At 43.2% G+C, this 20356-nt stretch overlaps 1 protein-coding gene across 9 annotated transcripts in view; it reads left to right on the top strand.

The window, feature by feature from the left end:
* TNC (tenascin C) overlaps positions 1 to 20356 on the top strand; it is a 123416-nt gene that overhangs the window by 63005 nt on the left and 40055 nt on the right. For all 9 annotated transcript variants that reach the window (XM_074608698.1, XM_074608692.1, XM_074608691.1 and 6 more), the window contains 7 exons: positions 11333 to 11919; positions 13006 to 14319; positions 16115 to 16378; positions 17241 to 17356; positions 17453 to 17609; positions 18233 to 18502; positions 19633 to 19818. In XM_074608698.1, coding sequence (XP_074464799.1) covers positions 11333 to 11919; positions 13006 to 14319; positions 16115 to 16378; positions 17241 to 17356; positions 17453 to 17609; positions 18233 to 18502; positions 19633 to 19818 — 2894 coding nt within the window. Of the gene's footprint in view, positions 1 to 11332; positions 11920 to 13005; positions 14320 to 16114; positions 16379 to 17240; positions 17357 to 17452; positions 17610 to 18232; positions 18503 to 19632; positions 19819 to 20356 lie in introns of those variants that run through there.

Here is a 20356-nt window from a genome sequence, read left to right as displayed (position 1 = left end):
GAATAATGCAGAAGGATAGGAATTGAGTTAATTTTTTATTTCTAATATAGGGTATCACTGATGCCACAAAATAAATAAACTGAAATACTGTAATTCTAATAAGTACAGATATTTAACGGCAGATATCTTACCATTTATAAGCATCTCTGAGTGCTTACAGATAAATCAGTGCAAAACAACTCCAGTTTCACTCTTCTTTGACTTCACAATCTAACCTGACTTTGTGAGTGTGTTCTGCAAGGGAAATTAGTAATGATTTAGTTATAACTTGCTTTTTCCTGGCTGTCAGAGCTGAGCTGGTGTTCCTGCCACGTGGTAAGGGATACTACAAAGTATTATAAAAGTTGTCTGAGCTGCAGGATGAAAAATATTTTCATCCAAAGGGCTAAGTCTTTCTTCAAGCCACATAAAAATTGGGGCACATTTTAGTTCCCCCATAATGGAACAAAAGTCCAGTGTTTGGGTAAAGGATTTCACTATGGCAGAAGGCAGGCGCTGTGTCTCCAGCAGTGAGAGGCACAGGATGGCTTCAAGGAGGCTTGTGCTATTTGGATAGTGCACTGTGACCCTGCAGGTGAAACTGGCCGCGTGGGTGTGTATAACTCGTATCTGCCACAGGGCTGGGCTCTGTAGAATATTTGAAAATAGTTTAAGACCTTTGTTCTGTCATCTGAGAACAATTAATCCCTTTCTTGTGCCCTTTTCCTGTCTTATTTCTTTCGCCTTTTCCTGTTGGATAAAATGAAAAGAAAAAAAAACCCAACAATTTATTTATTCACTTCTCAATTCTGCCTGAGACTGTTTTTTAAAGACCCGTCTTTTGTGAGTTTAATCAGATGCTTGATAACAGAAAAAGCGTTGCTAACTAACCCGGGGTACAAAGAAGCCCCTTCAGAGGAACACATGACCTCATCGACAGGATTACTCTATCACATGAATTCAGACTCCATCGCACACCCAAAATAAATGTTAGGCTCCGTTTGCAGAAAAGTGCTTTATTTGCCTCCATTCGACAGGGCATATTCTTTGCCAATGTCTTCCTCAGTCACCGGGATTAAACACGTATGGAAATTCAGCCCAAGAGGCAGAATTTCCTGGTCACAAATAGCCTGCCGTGCACTCAAAAGCTGCTGGCTGGTGCGTGCCTTTGGGCCATTGCCCTCCTGGAACCAGCGAGCGCTGGCACAGGTTTGCACATTGGAGCAAGTCTGCTTTTCGCTCACAGCTCCCATTGTCTGGCTTGGTTTTGTTGGGTGCTCAGAGCCTTGGCAGCCAGGAGCTGACTCTGGGAACGCTTGTGGGGTCACACACAGCGCTCCCCAGACTAATCCTTTGCCAGAAGGTGGCACCCATCCTTCCCTAATATAGAAGATGTGACATCATTGTATTGCCTCGATGCTCTCAGGGTCTCTAGCATCTAATATTCGATAGCATCGCTATCCTTCGGATATTCTTTTTGTAGGCACCTCTCAGAAAGTATGTGGATTTCTAGCCAGGTGCTTTGAAATCTCCGTCTGGATGTAAAGACATGGCTTGTATTGCCCCTGTGACTGAAGAGGAGGACACTGAGAGCAGTGCAGCCTCCCACGCTGGCACGCTTTTGCTGGACAAGGTACAGCAAGACCTCAGAGTCTCCGAGAAAAGGCAGGAAAGGCTTCTGCAGTTGTTACAGTAAAATTAGCTAAAAAGGCAAGATCCCACCAAGTCACAAGCTAGAGGCAAATTTGATATAAGCCACATTATCCGTAGTCAGGAGCCCATAAGCATGCTGGAAGGCAACGCATCTGCAACTCAGACTGAGATGTATTATGTATTTGTTTCTAATTATGCACATTTAACAGCATATTACATGAGAGATTAAACACCAAGTTATGAGCATGGTCTGCTTAATTCTGCATTATGCATCTAAGTCACTCAGCAGTTATCTTGATTCATTTTGAACTCAGATAATTTTATTAATTCTTGTGGTACCAAAAATGGGTTAAGAGCTTTTGATTCCTGTGTTTAGTATGGGTCTCTTCCCGAGTCTCGCTGGCTATATATAACTATTACGTAATGCCACGTTGTTGTTTGTCATATAAACAATTGAGTTTAAATAGCCATAAAGCTCTGACACAAGCCAAGAGAAGCTGGGCTTCAGCAGATGCCATTTCCTTAGGGTCTGATTCTGTAAACGTGAATTCCGCATAGTGCTTGTGACACCTGTTAGTGGAACAACAGATGCTGCAGACCCTTGTTCTTGAGGTTTTCCAACTGATATCCATGATTGTTTTGATTAAGTGAGGGTTCAAGCCATTATGAGAGCGTCATGTTACAATACATGCTGTGCCTTTACATTTCTTTAAGGGACAGCAGGCTGCTTTTTAGCATGACAGCCCGAAGGTACAACTTTGAAGTTATCCACGGGAGGTAACATTCAGGGGTAGCGGCCCCTCGTAGGAGTTGTGCCTGGGCAACAAGCAGAGCAGAAGGTGTGCAGGTTCTGCCACGTCGTTTGCTGCCCTGCACTTCTGGCTGCGTGAGCTGCCGCAGGGGCCGTCGCTGTACCCACATGCACACACTTGGGATAGAAATCTCCATTTCCATAAGCGTTCCACAGAAAGCACTTCCATAAGACTAATCTTCTTTTAACAACGTTAAGCACAGGTTTGTCATTTAATTTCCTCCACTGGTGGCTGGCCTCTGGAATGGCTCCAAAGAAAGCATTGAGTTTATTCTATAAAAAATTGTGTAGACACGGCCTTAACACGAGTATCTTATACCCAGCAGCCCTAAACAACATGGTGGTTGTTCCAGAGCAGCTCTGCTCTAGCCAGGTTGTATAATTTGCAAAGGCATCTCATTTGCCCTTTTCACCATCAGTCTTGTCTGCTGTCTGTCTGTGTCCTATTTAGAAGGTGACTGATTAAACCTTATTTAGAACTGTAGTCACTTGGCTACAAGTGTTTAACACACTTGGGGCTTCCTCTAATATAGGTAGTATATAAAAGCATTAAGAGACGACTGCTAGCGTGAAGATCATAGGACTTCAGAAAAATTGAAAGCGGGGAAAGCCTTTTCATAAAGGGGTAAACTGAAGAATCTCTCTAGAGGAACAGTTGGAAATGTAAAAAGAATTAAGTAATTTAGTTATTTGCACTTTGTTTAGGGTGCAAATCTCCCATAGACTTCTTAGAAGCCAGGATGATAATTGACTTGGCTGAACTCATGCCAGAAATTAGGAATGATCTCAGATCTCACTAGTCCCAGCACAGTGCCATTTCCACACGCCCTGCTCTTCTCTGAGTTCTTGCTCCTTCCACCTTGTTGGAATAGCAACAGCAGCAGTGGTATGTTCAGGCAGAATTTCTTTGCTTTTCTCATCATCAGCTGGGTAATTCCTGAGAAACATAAATCAAAAAAGCCTTTCGGAGTATGAGACTAGAAGGCGTATCTTGGTTGTTGAGTTCAATGTCCTGTTATTGCAGGCACCTCATCACATAATCTGTTTTTCACTTCTGTTTAATTGTTGCATGTTTTCAGCAGTCGTTTTCTCCCAGCTGTATCTCTGCCAGCTGACTTAATTTTTCATTTAATTCATGAGATTTTCTCATTACATTTAATACCTCATTGATCAAAGGTGTTACTGATACTCGAAGAAGACCACCTCTGATCTCTGAACTTTTGCTCTGCTTTGAAAACCAGCCAAACTCGATGTTTAGTTTGGAAAGGTCCATTCCCTCCCTGAGATCCTGAACAAGGGTAGGCCTAGAGAGATTTTCCATGGCTAAGAGTACAAAACTTTTGAAACAAAGTAGTTTATAATGGAATAATCATGCTAATTTAACTCAAAATAGTCACTGTACGACAGAAGGTTAAGTCTCTCACGGGGCTCCTTTTATGCTTATCATTCAGAATTTACCATAGCTCTTTCACATTTTTATGGATGTTGGCTTCAGTGGGTTATTTTTCCTTCCCCTTTTGTGGCACTGTCATGCTGATGGCTTTGAAATATGAGCCTTTGCTACATTCTAAATTGTACACAAAGCAATTAATTAAAATTCCTTCCAAAACAGCCTTTGCAAAGCCCTGTCTATATGCTGCTTTTCAGCCAAGGTAGAATGGGCGGAGGCTAAAATGAATCCAAATGGTTTTATTTAAAGATGACGTACAGTAGGATCTGCGAACCAGAAATTATACGGCTTCCTCAAAGTAGAAATGTCATCTCGGAGCTGAAGCCAAAGATGAAAAATTAACTGGAGTGAAGAGTTCACGCTTAGCTGAGTGATGTTTAATGCAGGACCTCAGGGGCTGGATGGGGTAAAAAATATCTGAGTATTTGTTTTAACCGCTGTTCTTTGAAACAGCCTGAGGTATAAATCTGATCGCAATTCTAAGTGATCACCAGGATCTACTGTGGGGTTCATTTATGGTAATCTAAAATTTGTTTTGTTTTTATTAGTAATTCCAATGGCATGAGCAAGGCCCTTAGAATGTACGATGGGTGCATTCTGCACATGAGAACTCTAATCTACGAGAGCTCAGAAATCAATCATGAATTAACTGTGCGATTCAGTTTCCATCTCTGTTCAAAGTGTCCTTATTTGTAAGTGTTCTCAGTCCCATGAAGGGGGCAGCTCTCAGCTGTGTGGGGCCAGCCTAGATGAAACACAGGTGGTTTCAGGGTGTATCCAGGGCTCCGAGTTGTGGGTGCTTGCCCACATCAAGCAAACTGCCAGTTTGCCCTTAAGTAAAATGGATTTAAGTCATAAAGGCAGACTTATGAAAAGCAAAGTATAGTGTTAGGGTCTGGTGCTGTAAGGTCCTATAAATGCCTTCTGGGAGTTGCTTGTGTTTGAGCTACTGGGACAGGACTCAGCAAAGCTGGATCAGCTTCGCCAGTCTTGCAGTGGGGAAAATACTGAGGCCTAAACGCGGAGGCTTCTAGGAGCTCGGGTGTCTCAGTGCCAGTCTCCCTGTGTCTCCGTTTTCCATATTTGAAGTGGAGGAATGGCACTTTGTCCACTATAATTACAAAGTCTTGTGGAGAAAAGGCTTTCTGACACACCCACAGCAGACACGGATGCCAGGTGCCCTTGTTCTGGGGCTGCGGACATCCCTGAATCACTTCTGTAGCAGAAAGTAGATTTTAATACCTTCACCGCTTTGTATCTTTAGACTTCATACTTCTCTAGTTAAAAAAACGTCTTTCCCAGTTGTTTCTTCTCTGCCTCTTTATCTATGCAGTTGTTCCCGGGGGCGCTTTCTCCCTCTTTTTCGCTGTTGTTGGATATCCACAGACACCAAGATCTTTTTGCTAAATGCTTTCTTTCCTTTTAACTCCCAGGTATAGGTGGAGTGCAAACCTGGAGCAGGGTGGGATGGCAAAGGCTTTCAAATCACTGCCTTCGCATTTTGCTATTTATGAAAGGCGGGGGTCACTGGATCCGGATCCATAGTTGTTTGTGGGTTTCCCAGATGTGGGATTTCTTATCTAGAAAACTGACGAGTATATGCAGGAAGCCTTTTCTTCGTGAACTGGCCATCGATGTAGAAGTGAAGTTGTTTGAATGTAGATTGGGGGTAAGTCTTCACCGTGCAACTTGGAAACTGGATGGATTCCAGCTTATCACACTGCATTTTATCAGTTAGAACTTTGGAGAATGAGGGGATCAGCTTCTTTCTTTCTTTGATATTTATGATCCACTTTTCCTTTATTCATGCAGTTGATTTAAGACTTTGGAGAAAATTTCTGAATTATGAGTATTTCCCCTTGGAGCTTCAACGTCCTAAGGACGTATTAATATCTGTGGTGTCTAATTGGTGATGAAAAATTGCAACATCTCTTTGCACACACATTGTCTGTGAGCCTTTGGGAATACGATGGATATTCTGAATTACTCTAGATTTGGCTGCCTTAAAATTCTTCTCCTTAGAATGCACACAATGTAAATGAAGAAGAAAAAAAACCACAACAATTCGGTTTTGATCATTTCTGCTGAAAAGATCCAGAACTGATGTTTTAGGACTGTTATGAATTTCTGCTCTCCGCTGTGATTTAATGTAGTTTGACCTACGCTGAGTAGCCCTGCTGTTTCCTTTGCCCCGTTGGAATTGGGAATGGAAAGAAAATGATTTTCTGTAGTTATGAATGTATGGAAACAGCAGTGAAACATGGTGAAGTCACAACTGTTCATGGTTTGGCCTGCTATGTCAAAACTTTCAGCCTCCTCCTCCCCCCCCTCAGTCTTTTTCTTTGAGAACATTTCAATTTACTTCAGACTTAATCCATTTGTGTTTGAGGAGATGCCTGGAGCCTCAAGAGTCACATGCTCTTGGCAAAGCTACATTAGCACTTTTTTCTTTAAAAGGTTGCATCTTTTGAAGCCTTGCCTTGTAAAAATGCTCTCTGGCAGACAGTTTCAATGTATTAATCCTCTGTAATAGCACTGCTTGTATTCCTTGTAGCAAAAGCACAAGCTCCCCGTGTGTGCAGAGAGGGAGTATTCCAGGTCAGATCGAATTCCTAACGTGGCTCTTTTTTCTGTGTGGCAATAGATAAAGAAAAGAGCACCGTGATATCATGATGCCAGTGCCCACACATGGGCACTGCTGGATACCCCAGTCTTGAGGGAACAGATGGCCAGAACACAACTTGATGGAAATTCTCGAAACATGAAGTTTCTTCAGTTAACAGATCACAGAAAGCTATTTTGGGGGCAGCAATTAACAAATGCACCTCAAAATGCACCATTTCATGTTTTCTGTAGAGGGTTATGGCCCTCTTCCAACTGAGCCTTCCTCTCTGTCAGAATCCAGCCCATTGCTACTTTTATGCAGATTTTAACAAGATGTGCTTGAATCCAATACATGGTGATGATATTTTATCCCCTCCTGCTGTAATATTGAAATTACGTTTAGAGAAGAATTGTTTCTTCCCCGCCTTTAAGTCTAATTTCCAAGTCGTGACATGTAAAGAGTGTCTGAGCAAATCTAATCAGCCTTCTGCTTCCTTTAAGCAGGACAGCTGAGATAGTTTTTAACACCCCCATTTCTTCATTGCTGCAATCTGTTTTGATTAAAATTGCGCAGGGTTCTCATTTGCATATTTATCGCTCCACGTACCCACAAATCATCTCACAACTCTGCCACTCCTGAATTTGCAAGAGAGAATAGAGTGGTACGCGAGAACTTTAAACTATGCAAACGTTAATTTAGTTTCTCACACCTGCTGGTTTCCAGCAAATATGTCTTTGGGGAAGCAAAATATTCATACATTGCCTTTGCTTGGTATTCCCCAGGAGTCAGGATTCCTGTGGTTTTTTCAAAATTGGTAGAAAATTTCCTATTAAGAAACAAATTTCTAATTAAACAGAAAGGGGCTGAAAAAGTATTGATGTCGGGAGGGGGACGTGGGAGGGGGGACAGTGTCTACACAAAAAGAAACCCTAACATTTTTTCAGCTTTTGACAGCCAGACTATGATGTGCTTTCAGATCCTCGGATGAAAGTGCTGCAGTCGAAAGGAAAATTATTCCTTTCCTTTATGCTATTGACAGTCCATCTTACTTCCACCACATACTGTTAAGAGTATTATTAGCTATTAAGGAGTGTTTTTCTAGAAATGGTCTTTTTTTTCTCTTTGGATAACAACTAAATTTACAGTTAGTATTTATATAAGACAAGGAATTTTTTTTTCCTGAATTTCTTTCTGCATCAGCTGGTACTGCATAGATGCCATGATTAGCTTCTCGGTTCATAGTCTCTATTTTTTTTAATAGTCCAAATAAACTCTGAAGTGAATAGTACCATGCTCTGAGCCAGCCAATACCGAGGAGTAGAGAGGAGACAGCAAGTTTAGCCTGTGGCTGGGATGAAAAAATGTGTATTATCTTCGTAGTCTTCTGACTTGAATTTGAACCCAGCTCTCCTTGCGGAGTTGCCAAACTTTCATCACCGCTACTGCCACGGTGGCTGAGCCGTTGCCAAATGCTCTGTTCCCACGTTGCACTGATACGGGCGGCACGTTTATTAGGGAGAGGCTGACATCTCTGTCCTTGGCACCTAGACCAATACTTTCAGCTATATCACTTGGTAAGTTTATGTGCTCTAAAGGCGACTGTGCACAATTTAAAAAAAAAAAAAAAAGAAAAAAAGAAAAAGAAGTACTCTGATGAGGATAGCTGGTGCATCCAGTGTTAGTGATCCAAGGTCTCATCGCTCAGCCTGCACCTGCACAAGCTGTACTCAGATGGGCGAGGCTACCAAAGTGCTTTTGGAAGCAAAGGTGTCCACAGCAGGCCTCAGGTGATGCCGACAGATATGTTCTTGGATCTGTTTTTTAAATGGTCCTAGTACACAACCTATTAAGTAACATGACTGCAAAATCCAGACCTGCAGGAAGTCCTAATCAGGGAAATTTAAGACGTGTACAGCAAGGCCAAACTCGTGATGATAAGGATCATCATCTTTTGCAAATTCTTGCTGTAAGACTTATATGTGCCTGTGAATAATCCAGCAGCTGATGTCTGCAAAGAAAATAGAGAGGAGACGTCTCCAAGAGGCAGGTTTAAAATACAATCTACATGAACCATTCTGAAGGGAAGAAGACGGGGAAAAATGAAGGAACGACAGAGCCTGACAGTTGCTGTGGTTTCCATTTATCTCTAGAACACTCTGCTCCTGGGTGGTCCATTGTGGTCTGAGCTGTTGTTTAGATATGTTTGAGGAACGGGAGTTGGAGAGGAGGATGTTGTCTTTGATCTTCCAGACAAAAATATGGCTAATGTGTAAATAATTGTATGAAGGTGTCTTGTTTAGTAGATTTCAAATTCAGGAGTGGAGCTTGGCTAATCATGCTGGGTCCTTGGCAGATCAGATGAGAAACACCTGATCTGAATTAGCTCAGGTATCACACTAGGTGTTAAAACACAGAGGTCACAGATCAGACACTGGGGAGTGCTTCTTCTAGACCACCACAGTGCCTCTTCATAAACTTCAAAAGGATGTCAGCCAAGATACATTAAGTGTCATCTGTAGGCTGCGAGGTTTGGCTGACTGTAATGCAGTGAGTGTCCAGTAAAAGTAACGGTGTTCACATGGCTTTCATCAGTAGGGAAGTTAACAGTGACAGTGGCTCTTGTCAGAAGCCGGTTTTTCATTTTCCAGGCATATTAAAAAAAATCACAGTTTGTACTGTCATAAAATGATACGTAAATTCGCGTCAGCCAGCAGAAAAACTACAGTCAATTTCCTTGATTTGGGCAAGGCCCATATTCTTGTAGGTTGGCATTTACAAAAGCCATAAAGAAATTGATGCTCGACTTTCAGTAAAATTCAGTGAGAATTAGATGCAAAGCTGCTTCCAGTTTGTTCCATTTTCCGTTGGTGATGCGTCTGTCAAGCAGCCTGTCCCTTAGATAACTACTTGAGGATGAGGCACCAATTTTAGGTGTGTGACCTTGTCTCAGGGCAAAAAGTGTACTGCACATGGAATCTCATTGCATGGAATACAATTCGTAAACCCCAAGTGGGAGTACTTGAGAGTAAAATCCCACTTCAAATACTGTCCTGAACACGTTTCATGAACTGGCAACCCAATTTAGGGACTGGCCTGAGTCACAAATGACACCTGGACCATGTCTGAGACCGTTATTCTTTATTTAGCTTCCTGGTCATCTCTTCTGGGGCAGACAGGAGTTGCAGGCATATTCGAACAAATGGGGTGTTAAAAATGGCTTAAAGCTGAATGCTTTTCCATGGCAAGAAAAAAGCTTCCACTGCTGCTTGTTTACTTCTGATTTATTCCCCAATAAAAAGGGGTGAAGTTCACTCTTTGTGAGCTCAGCATTGTCTACAAAAAAATTAACTTCAGTAAACTGTCTGTTGTATTATTGTCATTCTTTTACAAAAGCAGCTGGGGTAGCATGGGAAAAAAATGATATCTACACTTTGGGGGAAGCAGAAGCGGGGAAGAAGCTAGTCTCTCATCTGACAAAGGATTTATCATCAAAACAGTGGTGTTTAGAGAATAAATTGCTGTTTCCTCCATTACTGGCATTTCACTAGCTTACAACTAGTGAAGTATAGTTGCTGACCGAACTGCTTAACCAAGGTTTTCTGGGAGTAGAAAGAAAAACAAATGCCAAGATGACATTTATTGGGTGAGCTTGTTTAGTCAGTCCATTAGCTGCTTTTGGTTCTCGCTCTGCATGCTGAAGGGCTGATTCTGCATGGAAGACAATAGATCTCTTTCATCTGCCCTAACTCATATCATTTGAAAGGAACAGGTACAGATTGAGAAGGAAGAGGAAATACTGAAAGTGTTGGAAACGAATGAGTTTCAGGACGAGCTAGTAAAGTCCAGCCAGGTGCTTGTAACCATCAGCGAGCCTTTGTATACTAGCTGATGGAAGATCAGACAGTGGGAAATGCTGCCCAGTGAAAAGGTCTATTGGTTGCTAAAAAAGATGGTTTCACACCTGTATTGATGTAAAGCTTTCTCTCTTTCTTGAAGGACTTAGATGATCCAAGGATTTCTTTTCCTTTCTTTCCTCTCCCTTTTTTCTGTGTATGTGTGTGCACGTGTATTTCTACTGCTGTTTTTTACAGAGTTTCTCCCCTGTTGGAATCTCATCTTCTGTTGTTTCTCGCTGCTTCTATGCTAAAATATTGCTAGCTATGGTACAACCACTAACACCAGAACCTTCAACCTGCAGCATTCTCCAACGAGTTCCACTTCATGCAAATCATCGGTATAGTGAAACTTACTGTTGGACTACAAGCCGTGGAGCAACTGGAGTAATTTAAAGCATATGGAAAAGGGCTGCAATAAGCTCAGTAGTGTTGATATAACTTTTGACAATGGCTCGAGTTTTTTACACAATGCAGCTTTCTGTAGCCTGCAAGCAGTAGACTAATGGGTGAAGGAAATACAGCCTTTTAACATTAGTTGAATCATAATGGAATATATATCTATTTTACCTACCTCTGTCTGAAAGTAGTGCTTTCAGTTGAGATGAGACTCAGCAGTCCTTGCTCTGGTCTTCTGCTTGAGGCAGTTAAACCTTCCATACTCCGCTATACTTGCTCTAAATTGGAACTAATAGGAGCTTCCTTCAAGATTCATGTCTTGTGACATTTTGCTTACAAGCACACTGAGATCCTGGAAAACAAGGTAATGCAGTGTTCTCGTACATGTGTTGTTATATATAAGCTTGGGTGAAGTGAGATCGTACGTTGAGTAGCACCCCAGCCGTGTTCTTTAAAGGTGCCAGCACACGTTCAGTGTCATAGGCCTTTTGTTGGGTGGTGTAGCTGTGGTCCATCCCTTACACTGCTCTTTCTTCTTTTAGGGAACAAGTGTGCCAGGAAAGGAAAGGATATCCACCTTTGAACTGTCTCTCCAATTTATGTACCAGACTACAAAGGCCAAACATATATAAGACTATCAGCTTTGAAAAGGAACTGAACGCTGCAATGGGACTCCCCACCCAGGTTTTGGCCTGTGCGATCTTAGCTTTGCTGTACCAGCATGTCAATGGTGGACTCATCAAGCGAATTATCCGGCAGAAGCGGGAGACTGGGCTAAACGTGACCTTGCCAGAGGATAATCAGCCTGTGGTTTTTAACCATGTGTACAACATCAAGTTGCCTGTTGGCTCCCTTTGCTCTGTGGACCTGGATACAGCAAGTGGTGATGCAGACCTGAAGGCGGAAATTGAGCCCGTCAAGAATTACGAGGAGCACACAGTGAATGAGGAGAACCAGATTGTCTTCACGCACCGTATTAACATTCCCCGCCGGGCTTGTGGCTGTGCAGCTGCCCCAGACATTAAGGATCTGCTGAGCAGACTAGAGGAGCTGGAGGGGCTGGTATCCTCCCTACGGGAGCAGTGTGCCAGCGGGGCTGGATGCTGTCCGAATTCCCAGGCAGTAGAAGGTAAGGCAGACTGGGGAGCTGCTCTTGGGGAAATTCCTGTGCTGGCCGTAGATCTTGTTTAGACTAGATACTCAAATCTGTTTCAAGAATGAGCAAAAGTCAACTTGTTAAATTTGAAACATAATCAAAACTGGGGATGTATTTGGCCAGCTTGCAAGATACATTCATTCACAGTTTTGCGGTTCTGTGAATCTGTGGGTCAGGAGTCTGCCTGGGCCGCTTTGTAGCTGTGGCATTGAGCATGTACGGCACTCGGGCATGGCGACAATCTGTGTCGGAGTTAAGATTAAAACTCATACAGTCTAAACTCCTGGCTCCACTTTTTGTCCCCTTGAATAAGCTGCCAACGCAACCATTTTCGTTTCCAAGTTTTTCTTAATAGAGACCAATAAAAATACAGCAGAACATAACGTAATAGGCAAGCACAAACAGTTAGAGACGGGGTGGGGAAAAGTATACTGCCGGCTGTGTTTGAACTGAAGCAAACGATTGGTCATACAAGAGAGAAAACACAGGTCTGCTCAGTAGTAATCTGTCCCCCCGAGCACAGAGCCACTCTCACAGTTGAAGATACAACGTGCTGCCTGGCTTTTTATGTTCTGGAGTGAATTGGTGAATAATGCTTCATGGTGCATGCCCTAATGAAGCAGTCAGGAAAGCTGCTCAGGCAGTGGAAGAGGGATTTTGAGAAGGGCAGAGGAATCCAGCATGCTCATTTACCAAGCAGCTGGCAGGGGCTCTTCCCTGGCATTAGTGCTAATTAAAGCATTCCTGTGTCGTGGTTTGGGCCAGACTGGCCACTGAAATGAATGACAGATGCTCTCTGACCTCTCTCTGAGGAGAAAGAGATTTATGAGTTTAAAAGAAAACTAAACTACTTTAATGAAAATATTAATAAAAAGACCTGGGTAAACTAAGTCTCACTGGAGAAAGGAGGAGTTATTCTCATTTAAAAGCTTTGCTAATTCTGGAAATCGTGTCCTGTAGGGAGCTAAGAAAATCAGACCCTTTTAGGTCACGTGTGCCATGCTGGCATAATGCATCACAGACAAGAGGAGTAATGGGTTTTCTGGATCATTGGTACAGGTCGCCTGGACACAACACCCTATTGCAGTGGGCACGGCAACTACAGCATCGAGATCTGCGGCTGCATTTGTGAGCCAGGCTGGAAAGGCCCCAACTGCTCTGAACCGGACTGCCCACGCAACTGCTTCAACCGGGGCCTCTGTGTCCAGGGCAAGTGCATCTGCAACGAAGGCTTTGCTGGCGAGGACTGCAGCCAGGCCACCTGCCCCTCTGACTGTAATGACCAAGGCAAGTGCGTGGATGGGGTTTGCGTGTGCTTTGAGGGGTACACAGGCACAGACTGCAGCGAAGAGCTCTGCTCCCAGGGGTGCAGCGTGCATGGGAGGTGCGTGAGCGGGCGGTGCGTGTGCCATGAGGGCTTCACCGGCGAGGACTGCAGCGAGCCCCTCTGCCCCAACAACTGCCACAACCGTGGGCGCTGCGTGGACAACGAGTGTGTCTGCGACGAGGGCTACACCGGCGAGGATTGCAGCGAGCTCATCTGCCCCAATGACTGCTTCGACCGCGGGCGCTGTGTCAACGGGACCTGCTTCTGCGAGGAGGGCTTCACCGGGGAGGACTGCGGGGAGCTGACCTGCCCTAACAACTGCAATGGCAACGGGCGCTGCGAGAACGGGCTCTGCGTCTGCTACGAGGGCTTCGTGGGGGATGACTGCAGTGAGAAGAAGTGCCCGAAGGACTGCCACAACCGTGGGCGCTGCGTGGGCGGGCACTGCATCTGCCACGAGGGGTACCTGGGCGAGGACTGTGGGGAGTTGCGGTGCCCCAATGACTGTCACAACCGTGGCCGCTGCATCAACGGGCAGTGCGTGTGCCACGAAGGATTCATCGGGGAGGACTGTGGGGAGCTGCGGTGCCCCAGTGACTGCAACAACCGTGGGCGCTGTGTCAACGGGCAGTGCGTGTGCCACGAAGGATTCATCGGGGACGACTGTGGCGAGCTGCGGTGCCCCAACGATTGCAACAACCGTGGCCGCTGTGTCAATGGGCAGTGTGTGTGTGACGAGGGGTACACAGGGGAGGACTGTGGGGAGCTGCGGTGCCCCGAAGACTGCCACAACCGTGGGCGCTGTGTGGAGGGGCGTTGTGAGTGCGACAATGGCTTCACGGGGGAGGACTGCGGTGAGCTGTCTTGCCCCAACGACTGCCACCAGCACGGGCGCTGCATCAATGGGCGCTGTGTGTGCCATGAGGGTTTCATGGGAGAGGACTGCCGTGATCGATCCTGCCCCAACGACTGCAACAATGCAGGACGCTGCATCGACGGACAGTGTGTCTGTGAGGACGGTTACATGGGGGATGACTGCTCCGATGGTAGGTTGCAATGTCCCGTTTGAACTGCGTCCCCTGGGTAATTCCCTGTGTCCATCCAGCAGCCTTGGAGGCTCTGTGAACCTTTTCCATAGAGCTGGGCCCTGTTGCCACTCGTCTTTATCATAATCCAAACAGCTGAATCAGAGAAGTAACAAAACCAGTAGCAAGCTCTTGGCCTCCCTTACTTTTCAAGGCTATGTAGTGTAGCGGTGGTTGGTGACTTTTGGTGGTCAGCAAGCCAACAGGCTAATAATGGTGATGTGGGCCATTTGTTATCTCCAAGTTTGCTCCCACCACAATGTCACTTGAGCTGTAGCTATCACTGGCTGGGATTTGTCACCATGACCTTTCAGTTTATTATAGTACCTCTTGATGCTAAAAAAAAAAAAAAAGCATCTGAAAGAAACTGTTCTAGCTATGGAGAAGAAGGGGGTGTCCAGAGGTCCAGAGTTGTCTTACTAGGTATTCAGCAAGATTTATTAAAAGAATATGGACTGAATTTTGACTAAAGGCTTTGCAGGAATAGGATAATGTAGATAATGAATGTCAGTGACTAAAGAACCTGGGTATGAAACGTTTCTTATAGCCAGATTCTCGTTCCCAGTCTCATGCTGGATGGATAAGAAAGGGGGTTGCATTTACAACACTATTGCTGTTGTAGGAACCAAAACCAAAACACACAGTACTGACAATATACACTGACAGCCACCAAGGACTCAGCAGCTTTGCTTTGGAGGTAGATCTCTGGGCTGGAGCCCTGGTGGAGGCAAAGGGGGTAGTGGAGGCAAGGCACGCACAGAAAATAACGTCCTATCTGAGTGATCTCTATGAGACAACTGTCACGATGGAATTGCCAGATGTTGCAAATATTGCAGTACAAGCTTTCAGGGTTACTATAGGGGCCTCAGCTATCACTCAATTGGCCAAATAGATTTTTCTAACTAAAGTAAAACTTTATTTTATATATGTGTGTATATATATATATATGCGTGTGTGTGTGTTAGATCTGACAAAAGCTTAGAGTAAAAGCATAGAATCAGCTGGAGTGGAAACTTAGCTAGAAAGTCTCATGCTTAGTTTCCCAGTACCACTGACTCTATGGAAACTGATAGAAAATTTTGGCAGCTAGATAATGGCAGGCATTGCGCTATAAAGGAGGTAGTTTTCTTTAGTAGATCCCAGGGGAGAAATTTTGAGACTAAGATCTTTGTAGAGTAATCAAAGAGTACTTTGGGGTTGGGAACATTATAGAAGACAATGGGTACCCTTGAAAAGAAATTCCCATTTTTCATGTCCTCCTTCTGGAAGACTCCCAAGCCACACTTTATGCTCTTGTGTGTGCAAATGTGGAGTAATCCATTGTAAGTATTTACAAAAATAATCTTTTATTTTACTTTGGAAAATCTGTGCAATTCTGTGTATCCAAACCCCAGGACTTCCAGCTATAAAATCATGTGTTGCTGGCAGTTGAATTAAACAGCTGAATCGCTAGGGACCTAGCTATAGTAGTCTTGTGCAGTAGCCATGAGAGGAGGAGCTGGAACGCAGTCAGCCATAGGTTGTGTGCAAGTGTATGAGCAGAAATTGGCCCGTGTCTTTTGGAAATGTCTGTAGGCTTCATCAGCTGAACATTCCTTTCTTCAAGAGGCTAACTTGTGTGACATGGCTTCCCCATTCCCTGTTTCTTAGATGATTCTTACAAGCTGCTCCTGGGAAAATGTAAAACTGGGTAAGTCATTATTTTCTGAGCCTTGAAAACTTCTTATAAGTTTGTTTTGTTTTTTCCCCTTCCTAGTGTCTCCTCCAACTGAACTGACTGTGACAAACGTAACAGATAAAACCGTAAATCTGGAATGGAAGCATGAGAATCTTGTCAATGAGTACCTCATCACCTATGTCCCTACCAGCAGTGGTGGCTTGGATATGCAGTTCACCGTGCCAGGAAACCAGACAGCTGCCACTATTCATGAACTGGAGCCGGGTGTAGAATATTTCATCCGTGTCTTTGCAATCCTTAAAAACAAGAAGAGTATTCCTGTCAGTGCCAGGGTAGCAACATGTGAGTTTAATAGTCCTTGTACTCATTCTTTTGTCTATTCCGTAGTATGTATTTATTTACATCACTTTTTTAGGGTGTGATTTTTTTTTTATCTTCTATTTTCAATTCATCTTCTGTTCTGGACAAAGACAGTTGTCTTCACTTTCATTTTCTGTTCTTTTCCAATACCAATGACCATGTTAAAAGTACAGTTCACTAGTTCTGCTCTCTACAGTGCCTCCCAATGAATATTATGAGATCTTTGTAAATTAAGACCCTTGGCTTCTTCATAACAAGGTATATTTTAAAAATCTGGTAATGTTCCTGAAAAAAATATAAAAATTTAGCAGCATGTAGAAGAGCAATATGAAATTACTCGGATCCAAACCGCTTTGACTTAAGTGGAGGTTATATTTGTTTTGCATCTTTAGTGTGTTTTACCACAACTTTCCCTCTGTCTGCCTGTCTGTTCATTCGTTGTTCATCTTCCATTTTTTATTGTGTGCACCACAGTCGTATCTAAACATCCCAGCCTCAAAAGATGCCCTTTGACGTCTGTCACTGTGCTCATTTTTAGAGACCTGGGGCAGGATTCATCTCACATAAGTTCAAATGTCCACACTAGGCTTCTTTCAGGAGGGCAAGGAAAGAGATTTCTAGGGCAAAATTTGTTTTATCGTTTTGCTCTAAGGTGACATCTAAAACAGCTTAGAGGAATGTCTCTCCAAAGGCAGAACAATTGGCTGTGAAGAGGGTTTAAACATCTCAGACACAGATACCTACATGGCAGATATTTATAGGTGTGGAAAGATGTCCCACCCCCGGTGCCCTATTTATGGGAACTTGCTGCTCGTGTAATGATATCCTGTTTCTTCTGTTGCAGATCTTCCCGCTCCAGAAGGTCTGAAATTCAAATCTGTTAGAGAAACATCCGTCCAGGTGGAGTGGGATCCTCTGAACTTTTCATTTGATGGCTGGGAGCTGGTCTTCCGTAATATGGTAAGGAAGCAGTGTTTTCATGTATAGATGCCATATATAAGTGAAAGAACCTGGATTTTTAAAGTTTAGTCTAACTGATTGTTCTATGTGTTACAGAAAAAGGATGACAACGGAGATATTACCAGCAGCTTGAAAAGGCCAGAGACATCTTATATGCAGCCAGGTTTGGCACCAGGGCAACAGTATAATGTATCCCTTCATATAGTGAAAAACAATACCCGAGGACCAGGACTATCCAAAGTGATAACCACAAGTAAGCACAACCCGTATTTAGTGTAGTGCCACCAATAAAACGACTGCTGTTTGGTGTAGCCTAAGGAGTTTTTAAACAAAGAGAAAGCCAGGCTCTGTACTGTGAATTGCTGGGGGGGGGGAGGGGAGAGGAAGTGGAGCTGCTAATGGAGAATACATGAGGAGAAATTAATTCCTTTTCAAATTACGTTTTTGAAGAGGAAAGGAAATTTATATTTAGCGAGAAGGTAGCAAGCAGTATGCACTTCTATTCTTTTTCAAAATGTACATCAACAGGAACTAGAATTTCTGTCATCTTGGTGATATTTGCATGAAAAAACTATTTAAAAGAGAGTTTCTATTGTGCAGATGGAGAACCTCTTAGGGTTTCTGCTTGTCTGTCTTTTGGTAGCTTCTGATTTTAATGAATTTTCATGAATTAACCTTATGATTAATTGGTTCTATTTGTCACTTTCTTCTACAACTATAGAAAGTAAAGGAAGAAAGTCAATGAAGATAAGTTTCAGTTGGTAGAAGCCACTCACAAATAATTTTGATCTGAATCAGCAATTAAAAGCACAAGAACGTGTATGATTTTTCTGGCAAGATTTCTTTTAAAAATGCCTTTTTCTCTCTTTGTAACAGAGCTTGATGCCCCCAGCCAGATCGAGGCAAAAGATGTCACAGACACCACAGCTCTTATCACATGGTCCAAACCCTTGGCTGAAATTGAAGGCATAGAGCTCACTTATGGCCCCAAGGATGTTCCAGGGGACAGGACAACCATTGACCTCTCTGAAGATGAAAACCAATACTCTATTGGAAACCTGAGGCCGCACACAGAGTATGAAGTGACACTTGTCTCTCGTCGAGGGGACATGGAAAGCGACCCCGTGAAAGAAGTCTTTGTCACAGGTAAGAGGCCTGGATACCAATCCAAACTCCTGGGAAGGCAATACAGTCACCATCAGTCTTCCTGTGCTATTTGTGTAGTGTTGCTTGAGTTGGTAGTTACTGCATCAACACAGAATCAGCACTGTTATAGAGGTGCATGAAAGCGGAGAATGTTTTTTTTGTGCCTTATATACCTTACTGGCTCAACAAAATATTTAGACTCCCCCCAAGTATCTAAATGTATTTTGAAAATGGGAATTACGTTATTAAGTCTCTTCAAAGCTTTTGCTCATCATAACCTAAATCTCTGCTTCAGGAAACAAATTCCTCTGGATTACTTGTCTGTCTGCTAAGCCTAAATATCTTCCGTGGTTCCTATTCCATCTAAAATCTTGTTTGTCTAAATGCATAGCAGATTAGCAGAGAACTGCTTTTTTTTCCTTCTTCAGTTCTGCAGATGTTTTCTGTCATGCTTTTATAAATTTCCTTTGCTCCTTAGTGATCCTGGCAATGCTTTGTGACAGAGAGGGTCCTTTAGCATGTTATCAAGGTTTGATGCATTAAGGGAGCTGAGTAAATAGTACATAGAGAATGACCCCCTTTTCATCCTAAAATGTAGTTACTCATTCAGAGCAGGATTTGAGCCTACTAAAGGTGTGAACAGTGAATGCCCATTGGATTTCTACATGATATTCACCTTTTGTTTTGAGACTTAGAGGTCTTTCAGCCATGAATCCAAGATATTTACTGAACAGAAAGCCTAGGGATGATTAATTCTTTTTACTTAGCAGCCTTTTTCCTTCTGAAAGATGAGGTATTTATATAGGTAAAATAATATTTCCCTCCAAATATGTTTTTCTACAAAATTATTTTGTAATAAAAAATAATTACTAAAATTGAAAATGTTTTTTTTGTCTCAGGAGATAAATGTTGAATTTCTTTCACTGATGTTTTCCCCAAAGCTAGTGAACTCTCCATTTCATGCTAAAAGAAATCTGCTTGATGTAGTTAAGAACATAGTGGTATCACGTGAGAGGAAACTCCAGCTTTATGGATCATTTCACCTTCTAAAAAGTACTGTTATAAGAGATGCTATCATAAGAGAATTATTCCTATTTATTTTTATTGATTTATTGGTTGATTGATTGCAGACTTGGATGCTCCAAGAAACCTGAAGCGGGTGTCACAGACAGACAACAGCATTACGTTGGAGTGGAAGAACAGCCATGCAAATATTGATAACTATCGAATTAAATTTGCTCCCATCTCTGGTGGAGACCATGCTGAGGTCACAGTGCCAAAGGGCAACCAAGCGACAACCAGAGCTACACTCACAGGTAGGGGAATGGAGAGGTTGTCATTAATGTCATGCTGCTGCCGTCACTCTAGAGCACACTAGTGTAGTGAAAAAATGCCCTTTTGGTCACTATATGTAAGAGGTACAAGCAGAGGTTATGCATTTTGAGTACGAGCAATTAAATTAAAATACATGTGATGTATATGTACACACCTGCAGATGGGTAACAGAAGGTTTGTAGCCATTTCACTTTCACGCGCATCTCTGAATCCCACTAGGATTCAGTTCCCTGAGCTCTAGGTAGCTACATGTCTTTGTGGATATGGCTTCACATCCCTGAGTGCAAACGGCTTTTGCATGTGTTAGGGATGGTATTTACTGATGCCAGTCTGCAGCTTTTCTGTGTTAGCTGCAAGTTGCCTTACCAGCCTGCAAGGCTAGATAATGGTACTTTCTCCGTGTCACATGGATGTGTCTACCTGCTTTTCTTTGGCAGAAGTACCTACGCTGCAAGGCCTTGAAAGCAGAAGCTATCTCTGAGCATGCGTTTGCACAGTGTCCAAAATGCAATCTCAGTC

Source organism: Larus michahellis, chromosome 15 (genome assembly GCF_964199755.1).
Source record: "Larus michahellis chromosome 15, bLarMic1.1, whole genome shotgun sequence".
Taxonomy (NCBI): domain Eukaryota; kingdom Metazoa; phylum Chordata; class Aves; order Charadriiformes; family Laridae; genus Larus; species Larus michahellis.
The sequence above is the reverse complement of the archived record's forward strand: the minus strand, read 5'-3'. Positions and strand labels throughout refer to the sequence as shown.